General features: G+C 49.1%; 1 protein-coding gene across 3 annotated transcripts in view; it reads right to left on the bottom strand.

The window, feature by feature from the left end:
* The window catches only part of LOC137206212 (uncharacterized), a 192,995-nt gene that overhangs the window by 93,370 nt on the left and 87,606 nt on the right, over positions 1-12,019 (bottom strand). For 2 of the 3 annotated variants that reach the window (XR_010934537.1, XR_010934538.1), the window contains exon 2: positions 2,595-2,701. Coding sequence is in view for 1 of the 3 variants with exons in the window: in XM_067704980.1 (XP_067561081.1) it covers positions 969-1,184; positions 2,595-2,701 (323 nt within the window). In the remaining 2 variants the exon portion in view is untranslated. Of the gene's footprint in view, positions 1-968; positions 1,185-2,594; positions 2,702-12,019 lie in introns of all 3 variants that reach the window. The other variant, XM_067704980.1, reaches the window with a different exon arrangement.

Below are 12,019 nucleotides of genomic sequence, written 5' to 3'. Positions count from 1 at the left end.
GATGACCTGGCCGCAACATTTGGCTTGCCGGCCTTGGGAACTCTCCAAGCACGTGGCGCGAGCGCGGGAAGTCAGCCCAGCGGCCTCGCGGGTCAGGTCAGCGAGCACAGGGGAAGACGAGGGTGCACGTACGGAACAGACGCTCCGTACGTCACAATGTGCTAAACGCTGTGCTGGGATGCAGAGCACAGACCCATCTCTTCCAAGCACCAGGATTCCAACCGCCACACTCTTACATCCTAGAAGATACGCCTCCAAGCGTGACGTGTGCTTATGTATACATACGTATATATTTTCAGAGCCAGAGAAAACAGAAGGAGTAAAAGGAGACTTCTGACTCACCAGCTAACGTTTTTCAAATGCCTGAAAACTCCTTTGGGGAAGGCGATGTAGCTCTTGCTTAGAAAATATAACCCATTTGAATTTTAAAATATCCCTGCAATTCTGGGGGGCAGGATGTGTTTTGTAAACCCCCCAAAGCCGAGTGTGGGTGTCAGTTCTGGAGTCTTCCTGCGGCGTGCTAACGGGAGGCCGTGTCCCCTGCGACCAGGGCTAAGGGCACAGCCACGGGCTCCCACACCTGCTTCTGAGTTCCCAGCACAGGGCCAGAGAAGGGCGAGGGCATGATGGGCTGAGGGCAACTCTACCCTTGGGTGAAACTGGAGAAAAAGAGAAGCGGCCACAGGGAGGATATTCTGGAGTGGTTAGAAGAATGGGGGACCTTCCACTTCAAAAGCTCAGTGGGGACCATAGGGCTCAGGTCCGCCCGGCGCCCTGGGCATGGGGCAGAGCCCCCAGCCCTGCACCCAGCCGCCCCTCCGGCGTGTAGTGATGCTCTGGCTAAAAAGCCGAGGGGCAGAGATGCCTCCGGCGGAACTGGGCCCATCCTCACCAGAATCTCCTCGCTAGGACGCTCTGCTGCATTCAGACTGTCTGCACGTCATGGCTGTCACAGGGAATGGTAATACCTGTACATCTCAGGGACCGTGGAGAGCGAAGAGGAGGGAGGCTCCGGGCCCTGCCGAGGTGCCCGACACCTGAGGGCACCCGTCTGTCGATACACTGACAACTGGCACAGAGGCGGGGAAGCTCTGCTGCAGGAATGAAAGCCTGTGCCCCCCACTGAAGGATCTGGAAGGGCAGGCATCTTCTGCGTGGCCCTGAGGTCATGGTGCCGAGGTCTTCTGTTGGGGGAAAGCAGAGACCGTGCGAGGCCTGAAGAAGGAGAAGACTGCAGTCCTGGGGGGGACTGGGAATCCCTGGCAGGTACCCCAAGTGGAAGAGGGCACTCCGGTGCCTGCCCTGCGCCAGGGCAGAAGCTAAGGGGAGCGCCCGTAGCCCTCGGTTTCTCAACTCCGCACCTGTCCTCCCTCTGAGAGGGGAGAGGGCCACAGGCAGAGCCCCTGTGCTGCCTGGCCTGGATCCCGGAACTGGGATGCGGAGAGAGTGGGTTGGGGGTTCCTGCCTCTCCCGTGGTCCCACCTCCGGCTGGGCCATCCTCTGCGTGCCTCCGAGGAACGATGCCACAGGTGAGGAGTGGTTGGCAAGGTGTGTGACAGGGTTTGTATTCGATAGAGGAAGTGAAGGGATAGCGGTGGGCCCATCCACAGAGGGGGGCACAGCAAATACTCCGTAAGGTGGGTAATCTCCCTGCCTCGTGTATTCTCTGGCCAAGAGGAAATCAGTCCATTCACATACTGCAAGTAATCGCCCCGTTACCAAACCCTATGGACTTAAGAGCGTTTTGTGTACAAAGCTCAAAGAAGCAGGCGCATGGTTTTCAGTTATGACTGCTTTAGTCATTTCTGCCAGACTAAACAATACAATTCTCTTCTTGCTTCCAGAGTCTTATCAACGTGAAGCACACTTTATTAGACATTTTTAGTCTTGCCTGAGTCTCCAAATAATGGTGCAGGCGGTCAGGACCACGTGTCACAGCTGCAGACAGACAACCCAAGCCCGAAGACTGCCTGCCACGTTTTCTGACCAAGTTCCTCAGAAACACCTTCTTTCCAGTTCAGCTCAGGTGCTTTTTGGCATCAGACAATTTTTCTCACCTCCTAACTCTGTCGCCATCATTTATTTTAACTTGCTTTTATTGAAATAGAGTTGATTTACAATGTGGCGTTAGTTTCAGGTATTCAGCAAAATGACTTAGCTGTTGCCCCGTGGCTAAATCGAGTCCCACCTTGGAGGCTGACTGGTCCCGGAGCTCGGCCGTCCCCAGAGTCTGGAGCGACATGGGGACGACGCACGTGGCAGTGGTTCAGAGGAAGCCAGGTGGCGGTCCCTGCATCCTCATTCCGCCGTGATGCCTGTAACACAGGCGTAGTGACGTAGACGTAGGGACGCCGGTATCACCACGTGTGTGGAATTCTCAGTGAACGAAGATGGAGAAGAAGCGATGTCAAATGTAACTCGCGCAGGTAAGAAAGAGGTGATGCTGCATAAGGTGACGGGGAAGCGGGGTGTCCGCTGGGGGAGAGACTGGAAAAAACTACTTCGAGCAGGGAGGTGGGAGGGATGCCGCTGGGATGAAGGGGTGCTCGCGGATGAAGGGAACCGGTGTTGGCTGTCAGCCCCGCCGGACTCACCTGAGGGCCCCCCGAGCTGTGCCGGAGCCCTGTGGGTGACCACTCTCTCCTCACACACACCTGCAACTCCTTCCAGGCACAGAGGCGAGGGGCTCCAACTGAGAAAACTGGGGACAAAGAAACAGAAATGAAGCGCCACGGGATGGCATTTGGGTCCGTCCCCCAAGCTCCACGGTGCCCCCTGTGCGCCCAGCGCTGCCCCAAATCCTAGGAGCCGACAGGTGTGAGTGTGGCTCCTGCCCTCAAGGAGCGGATGCAGAGGGGGGAGGACGCGGCCAGCGGCGCACCTGTGAGGACGGACAAGCCCGGACCGTAGCGGGCAACGGGCGGGGACGTGCATTCTCCCTGCAGCCTCCCCTTAGAGCTCTCAGCGGGGAAAAATCAGGGGCCCGTGACTTTCCTGATCACATTTAGACGTGAGAAACGTCCCAGTCATTTAAATCTCAGAACACCAGCTCATTTCAGTGATTTATGTGGCCAGGCAAGTGTGATAATCAAAAGCTCCACAGTTCATTGCACAGGAAAACTTCGCTCGCCCCTCCCCCTGGCACGGACCGCGGGCTGAGGGCAGCAGGGGCGAGGTGCCCCCCAGCTGGCCCACCCCCAGCTGTGGCTCGGATTCCTGCCTACCGCGGAGAGGGGTGAGGCAGCGGGGATGAGGGAGAAGGTCAGGGAGCCGGGAGCTGCTCCAGGACCACCAGCGGCAGTGCATCGGCCTCTCTCTCGGCCCCGCTTAAGTTCCAGCAGGTTCTTTCTCGTGCGATGCCTTCAGTGGTTCTCCCAGACCGTCCAGCCCGCCCCCCCCCCCCCCCCGTCCCCAGCTCGGCCCCAGTCCAGCCGGGGTCTCACCGCAGCCCCTTCTGCTGGGTGCATCCCCTCTGGCTGGCCACTCTCCACTCTTGCCTTGGCTCCTGGACTCTACGGTCGCGTCCTACTAGGGTCGCCCCACTCTCTACCTGGCCCCCCTGCTCCCTCCTTCTGCTGAATGGGCCTCATCCCGCCATCTGGAAACGCTGTGAGCCCCCTGCCCACCAACTCTGAGCGCAAGCTGGTCCCCGGGCGGCCGCCTCTCCTTGCTTGGCCATCAGGGTGGCTGACCCACCAGGCTCTCCCTCCAGACTCAGCCAGGCTCCAGCCCACTGTGTCCCGCCAGCTTCAGGGACATAGGTTAAGCCTCCAGTACTTCCTCAAAGCCCCTGTGTACAGTTTTGAGGGAGTCACCCCGTTCTCCCGGGTGGGACCCGCCGCGTAGCCTTCTCCCCCTAATTCTCTCCTGAGCACTGCAGTTCTTCCCTCGGCGTCTGCATCACCCTGTACAGTCTGGAGGTGGGTGGTGGGCTGAAGGTACAGAAACCTGGTCTTCACGAGCATTCCCTGCAAAGCTTGCAGCTCATTTTGGAACATCTTAGCTATTGCTTGTGGCCTCAGTTGAAACGGAGACTAAAGGTTCCAATTTAGCAACCTTAGCGCATCCCTCTTCCCCCCAGGGCGTCGCATGTACAGAAAATGGAAGCATCTGTGTGGTCCTCTAGGGTCAGCGGATGTGCCGTTGGCAGCTGGAGGTGACTGGCCAGGAGCTCCAGCTACTCTAGGCCCAACTGGACACCTCAAGGCCCGAGGGCGCGCCCGGGATCTATCTGCGTGCCCGACGTGCTACGTCACGTTGGTTGGGAAGCTGTGCGCTAGACGGTGCACGAGGCCCGGAGTGATGCAGGAAAGCACACGATTCAGCTGAGCTGTGGCGTGAAGCCACCCAGAGGCGGTGATGCCTGAGCTGGGTTTTGAAGGACGAAGCAGAGTTCCTAGCAGCCAAGTAGGGCAGAGGCATTCTGGATAACTCAGTGACTTGGTGCAGCTGGAGAATTCAAGTGTGCGTCAGGCAGAAGGGGACCTGGCTGGGCAAGAGGCTGGAGGCTCTGAGTGCGCAAGGGCTCCTGGGAGCCCCCTCCCTCAAGACTTACTCATAGCTGTCACCTTCAGCAGTCTCAGCGTCACCTCGGCCTCACGCCTTCATAATTCACATCTGATGAATTACCAGGTTCTGCTGCTTTCACCTTTCAACTCTTTTTCACGTGACCCCCTCCACTCCTTCCCCGCCCTCACTGCATGGTCATACCCAGGGTCTTCTTTCTCCCACCTGTAAAGGAGGACCTCCTCCCGTCTCCCTTGCCCACCTGCCCCTCTCCCCATCCACTGTCTGCACTGCAGCCACAGTGATGTTGAGACATCCAGGCCGCTTAACCGCCCCCACCCCCAGCAATCACCTCACATCTCATTCAGTGAAGCCCCTGCCTTGCCGTGAGCCTGCCCAGACCCCCACGCCCCACAGCCTGCTGCCTGTGGGACCACCCGGCCCCTCTCCCCTGTCCCCTCTGCTCCAGCTGCGTCAGCCTCCTGGCTCTTCCTCAGACTGGCCAAGCACACCTACCTCAGGGCCTTTGCACTCACTCTTCCCTATTTTCGGAGAGCTGATACCTCAAGTATTCTCCTCTTCTTCAAAGTCTCAAACACCACTTTATAAGAGACCATCTGTAAACAACAGCAGCCCTGCCCACGACTCTCCCCTCCCCCCACCCCACCCCACCCCCACTTCATCTTCCTCCAGAGCATTGATACCTCATGGCCTGTCGCACATTTATTTGATTACGGCCTGCCTGGCAGAATGTGAGTTCACGAGGGTGGGACTTGGTCCTCTTCCCTAAATAATCCCCCACAGCTGGCTGGTAGGAGGCTCGCAAACGATGGACCAGTCAAGAGGTGTGGGAGGAGATGAAGGACGTCCGACTCACTTTACACCCAAGGGCTCTTCAGGCTGGAAAAGCGGTCTCCTTTGATACCAATCATTTACTGAACATAGAATGCATGTGGTTCTCTGTGCTAGACATTTTACATGTATCACCTCAGCTAGTCTCTGCAGTAATCAATGAAATATGTATGATTTCTGGCCCCCCTTGCAATACAGTGTGGGTTTTACAGTAAATTAAATCATATAATAAGACATTCAAACATACAACAACATACACTTTAAATTGCATTTACTCCTGCAACTTGTTTATCTTTCCTGATCTTTTTTTTTTTTTTTTTTTTTTTTTTGCGGTATGCGGGCCTCTCACTGTTGTGGCCTCCCCTGTTGCGGAGCACAGGCTCCGGACGCGCAGGCCCAGCGGCCATGGCTCACGGGCCCAGCCGCTCCGCGGCATGTGGGATCTTCCCAGACCGGGGCACGAACCCGTGTCCCCTGCATCGACAGGCAGACTCTCAACCACTGCGCCACGAGGGAAGCCCTTTCCTGATCTTCTTCTGTGTACACATAAGGGCACATATATTGGACTGGGAGTTTGTGTGTGTTTTCACCTGCTTGTTTTGTTTTTTCCTTTATAAAAATGACACCTGCTACAGACATCGTTATACAGTGTAATGCGCCTCAGAGATTTTTGTCATGAAAGTTAACAAGATACACCTTACTCTTTCTCTTGGTTTCTTCCATAGGACACACCACGATGTGTTCGATTCATCACCTACTGGTTCACATTTGCGTTGGATTTTTTGTATTAAAAACAATTCTGTCTACAAACAACAAATGCTGGAGAGGGTGTGGAGAAAAGGGAACCCTCCTGCACTGTTGGTGGGAATGTAAGTTGGTGCAGCCACTATGGAGAACAGCATGGAGGTTCCTCAGAAAACTAAAAATAGAACTACCATACGACCCAGCAATCCCACTCTGGGGCATATATCCAGACAAAACTCTAATTCAGAAAAATACACGTACCCCTATGTTCACAGCAGCACTATTCACAACATCCAAGACATGGAAACAACCTAAATGTCCATCGACAAATGAATGGATAAAGAAGATGTGGTACATATATACAATGGAATACTACTCAGCCACAAAAAGGAATGATATAATGCCATTTGTAGCAACATGGATGGACCTAGAGATTATTATCACTAAGCAAAGTAAGTCAGAAAGAGAAAGACAAATACCATATGGTATCACTTATATATGGATTCTAAAATATGACACAAATGAACCTATCCTATGAAACAGAAACAGACCCACAGACACAGAAACAGACTTGTGGTCTCCAAGGTGGGGTGGGGGAGGGATGGAGTGGGAGTTTGGGATGAGCAGATGCAAACTAGTATACATAGGATGGATAAACAACAAGGTCCTACTGTACAGCACAGGGAACTATATTCAGTATCCTGTGATAAACCGTCATGGAAAAGAAGATGAAAAAGAATGTGTGTGTATATATATGTGTGTGTGTATATATATATATATATATATATATGTTACTGAATCACTTCTGTACAGCAGAAATTAACACAACACTGTAAACCAATTATATTTCAATTAAAAAAATTGAAAACAATTCTGTAATAAAACCTGTCTTCCTATATATATTGTTGATCAGGGCCCAGGTAGGTTAGTGTATATCAGGAGGGACATTCCTAGACTTGATTCCTAAGTCAGCACATATGCACATATCATTGATATATTAGAATCTGGTACGACGGCTGTGGTCTCTGTAGCAGGTGTGGCCAGTGCCTCACCTACATCCCGCCACCCACCATTGCCAGGCAGGCTGTCCTGACTCTTTGCCTGAGGTTTCCCAGAGCCACCAGACCTTGCTCTGTCTGTGTGTGAGCCATGGAACGAACACCCCAGAGCAGACTTCAATCAGTGACCCACAGGAGCTAACGGACACGCACCCGCTGGAGGGTTAACTGCGTTTTGAGTCTTTCACTGGATCTCGGCGTTCCTTTGCTCTCAGTGGTAACCTGATTGACAGACACTGTTGATCGACAGCCTTCCCTTTCCTACCAGCTCTTCTCCTCCTCCATTCCCTGCCCATGTTTCTCAAGTTCACCACCAAAATGAACCCTCACGCTCAAATCTCTGTCCTGGTGTCTGCTTCTGGAGAGCCAAAGCTAAGACACCCTGATTTATTTCTGGGGGAAAAAAAGAGTTTCTTCTCTGAATAAAGGTGATGCACGAACCTGGTATTTTTTAAGTATAAAAAGATAGAAAATGAAAGGTAAACATCTTTCACCTCCCAACCTCTAGTCTCTCTACCTGACAGTAATGCCTGTTCACAGTGTCCTTTATTTCTTTCCAGAAAAAGATATGACTACACAAATATATACACATGTCCTTTTAAATTTATATAAGTGGAATAATTCTAAACACTGTGCCTGGAACCTTTTTCCCACGTAATGCTATAGTCTTGGAGACATTTTTATTTGCACATACAAGGTCTTTAAGTAACAGCTTAACTGCCTTATATTTTGTGGCCACCGCATAGGTTTCCAACCAGTCTCCTATGAGAGAACATTTATTGTATCTAATATTACACAGGTACAACCATGCTATGACAAACGTTTTTGTACACAGAACTTAGTTCATTAAAAAAAAATTTTATTTATTTATTCATTTTTGGCTGCATTGGGTCTTTGTTGCTGAGGGCAGGCTTTCTCTAGCTGGGGCGAGCAGGGGCTACTCTTTGCTGCGGTGCGTGGGCTTGTCACTGCGGTGGCTTCTCCTGTTGCGGAGCACGGGCTCTAGGCACGTGGGCTTCAGTAGTCGTGGCTCGCGGGCTCTAGAGCACAGTCTCAGTAGTTGTGGCATGCGGGCCCGGTAGTTGTGGCTCACGGGCTCTAGAGCGCAGGCTCAGTAGTTGTGGCGCACGGGCTTAGCTGCTCCACCGCATGTGGGATCTTCCCGGACCAGGGATCAAACCCGTGTCCCCTGCACTGGCAGGTGGATTTTATCCACTGCACGACCAGGAAAGTCCCTCAGTTTAAAAGTTTTAAATAAATTCATAACAGAACTGCTGGGTCAAGGGGTATATGCGTTTTAACTTATTTTTCTATTTTAGATATTACTGTTTTCCCTCTTGAAGTTAATTGCTTTGATTTACACTCTCATCAACAGTGTGTGAATGCCTGGTTCCCATGGCTTCCCTGACACTGGGGTTGTCAAACATTTTAACATTTACTAATCTGTTAGACGCCATATCATTTTACTGTGGTTTCTACTTGTTCATATCCTTGACCCATTTTTCAATTGCATTTTTTGTCCTCTTTTTGATTTCTAAGAGCTTTTAATTAAATAATTTTTTGAGGTAACCCTGGTTTATAATGTTAGGTAAGTTTCACGTGTACAACGTTACATTTCTACTTCTGTGTACCCTACAGCGAGCTCACCACCAAAATTTGAGTTTCCAGCCGTGACTATACGGTTGACCCCCTTTATCTCTTTTGCCATCCCACCCCCGACCCCTTCCTCTGTGGTAACCACTACTCTGTTCTCTGTATCGACCTGTTTGTCTTTGTTTGGTCTGATTTGTTCACTTATTTTGTTTGTCTTTTACATTCCACCTACGAGTGAAATCATATGGTATTCATCTTACTCTGTCTGACTTATTTCACTTAGCATAATAGCATCAAGGTCCATCCAGGTTTTTGACAAATGCCAAGATTTTATGTTTATGGCTGAGTAGTATTCTGTCGTATATATATAGCACATCTTCTTTATCCATTCATCCGTTATGAGCACTTAGGTTGTTTCCGTATCTTGTCTGTTGTAAATAATGATGTGATTTACACAGGGGTGCATATACCTTTTCTGACTAGTTTCTGAGAGCTTTTTTATTGAGTAAGGCTACTAACCTGCTAGATACGGCACTTATATTTTCTCCCATTCTATGAATTCCCTTGAACTTTATTCTAATGAAATATTTTCTTATACAAAGGTCTTAAATTATTAAATCAAGTCTGCTCATTCTTCTTTTTTTTTTCCTCCATAGTTTCTGGATTCTATATCATGCTTAAGTCCATCTTGCCCCAAGTTTATAAAAGTATCCATCTATGTATCTCCTAGTTCTTTAAGATTTCACTTCTGTATTTAGGTCACTAATCCAGCTGGAGTTTATTTTTGTGGACGGTGTTTGTTGTTGGAAGAAACTACAGAGAAGTGGGAGTGGGGCAGAGAGAACAGGCCAAGAAGAGAGTGCTTGGGTGGTGTCTCCACTGATCAGAACCAGCTGATGGCCTTCCTAGGGAGGGTGAACTCGGTCCTTTTCTAGGGCTGTTGTCAGCGGTGTGATGGAGCCAGCCTGGCCAAATTATTACATACAGCCATTATTATAAGTTGAATCCTACAACATCATTATTAAATTATACTTCCATAAAAAGGTAAAAATATTCCAAATTCATCATTTTCTAATTATTTTACTGTGTTTTACTATTACCTATGTTCCTAAGGTTATTTACTTGTATCGGATGTAATACGGTGGAAATACGATGTAAGGAGATGTCTTGTTGGAAGCTCAAATAGGCCATGGAGGGAGCATATACGCCATGGAAATTGGCAAATGCTACCAGTCAGAGTCTTTCTTTTTTCTCTGGGGATCCAGTTGTTAAGCATCTACCAGCACACCACTGACTTTGCCCGTCTCCAGATACGTCTATTCAGAGAGGAGCTGCTGTGCTGGAGAGGAACCTCGAGCATCAATTATGGAGTCAGACTGGAGGACACTGAGATCCCTTCCGGTCCTAACATGCTATGATTCTGCGATGCTCATAATGACTCTCGATGGCTATGCTGCCAGGGGGAATTTAGCTCAGAAGAATCTGCTTTTAGGGGGTTTCTCCACGGTCTCCACATTGCTAACCTGGATCTCATTTTGGTGTAACTCAGTCCCTTGATGAGTCCTGCACAGGATTTTTCCCTGTGATACCTCAGAGCTGGATTCCAGGGCGGCAACTCAGAGCTCTAGCTAGAATTATTAATCACCGTCCCTCTGTTTTTCACTTGATATTGTGTTCTGCAAAGATCTGACTCCTCTTTAAATGCTATTAAAGTAGCCACAGTGTACTAACCACTTTACTTCCTCCCTGCCACATGGCCGCTCCTGTTCTGTAGAAAGTAAAAGAAAGTTGGAGGAAAGAGAAGCAGAAGATGACCTTGGGACCCTACACCAACTCTTGGAGCAATGGAAGCCTTCTTCCCAGTTATAAACAAGGGCTTTTGTTTGGTCTTCATAAATCACTTTTGCAGAAGAAGCTACAAACACTTAAAAGGTACATAAAAGTCACAGGAAAAAACGTAATATTCAAGGAGCTCTTATGAGAACCTTCTCACTTGGAATAGGAGAAAGTTACTTTTTTCTGCTTCAACATTTTCTTTTAAAGATAGAGAGGCCTTTTATAAGTGTTTACCCCACAGTTAGAAATCCCTACGGAATCAATCACAATAATAATTTTATGCACTGTTCATCCTGGACCAAATCCATCTACCATATTAATAATGTTTGGGGGGTGGAGGTTGCTTTCACCGAGAGTTTTCTCTTTCACAAATATTCCTTAGAAGTCATTTTGCCCACATTTCACAGATGGTCAGACTGTCTCCCAAACATTCCAAGCTAATTTCCAATTTCTCTCCTCTCCCTCTTGCTGCCCAGTTCAGTGATGCTTTATTCTTCAGGACTCAGAACTCCTATTTTCTGTACCACTAATTGGTGCCTAACCATACCTTCCCTTGTGACCTGATGCTGTTAAGTCCATTTCTACTGCGTATGGCTTTACCCCAGCATTTAGATAAGAGGTTTCTATCCTGGGATACACCGACCCCTTGAGACTTCAGGGAAACTGGGGATGTCATGAACTTATAAGTAAAATTTTGTGTGTATGCGCTTTTTTAGGGGCAGAATTTCTTATCTTTCATCAGATTCTCCAGAGGATTTTTGACCCAACAGAACAGAAACTAGATGCTATTCTTTGTTGTATTTTCCACAGTATCTTCAATAACTCAGCTCAGTAACTGAATGGGCACACGGTCGATCTAATGTTTCCACTTATTTGCTACCAGTGAATCCCTAATTTTCCAAACGAAGAAAGAGGGACAACGTGGCTTGTCTGTTTCCATCTCACAGTTGAGCATATATGGAGATAATAGATGTTTAAATGTTTGGAAAAATATAAAACAATACCGTTCAAGTATGAGAGCTCACCTTGAGACATGGAATAAAGGAAGTCTGCACTGATGAAATTCTCTGTCATTTGACTACCTTTTAAGAATCTTCCAGAAAAGCAGAGCTTGGAAAATGTCTTCTCCCTTGACACCAACTTCAGCTGCATCTGTTTTATCAATACCTCCTCTCACCCAACAGCTTGTCAATGAAAATTGCTTCATCCCCTGGTCATTACTCTCCATTCACTGGTGATTTTTATTTCCTGATTGACTCTCATTCTCTCCAATACTATTCCCGCTCTAATACTTGGTGATATCAGTACTCTCTCAGATACCCCTTGCAATACCTTAGCCTCTCATCTCCCGAACCTTCTCTCCTCCAATGATTTGTCCTCTACCCCACTTAAGCCACTCACTCCCACGGTCATACCTAGACCTTGTCTTT

Source organism: Pseudorca crassidens, chromosome 1, assembly GCF_039906515.1.
Source record: "Pseudorca crassidens isolate mPseCra1 chromosome 1, mPseCra1.hap1, whole genome shotgun sequence".
Taxonomy (NCBI): Eukaryota; Metazoa; Chordata; class Mammalia; order Artiodactyla; family Delphinidae; genus Pseudorca; species Pseudorca crassidens.
The sequence above is the reverse complement of the archived record's forward strand: the minus strand, read 5'-3'. Positions and strand labels throughout refer to the sequence as shown.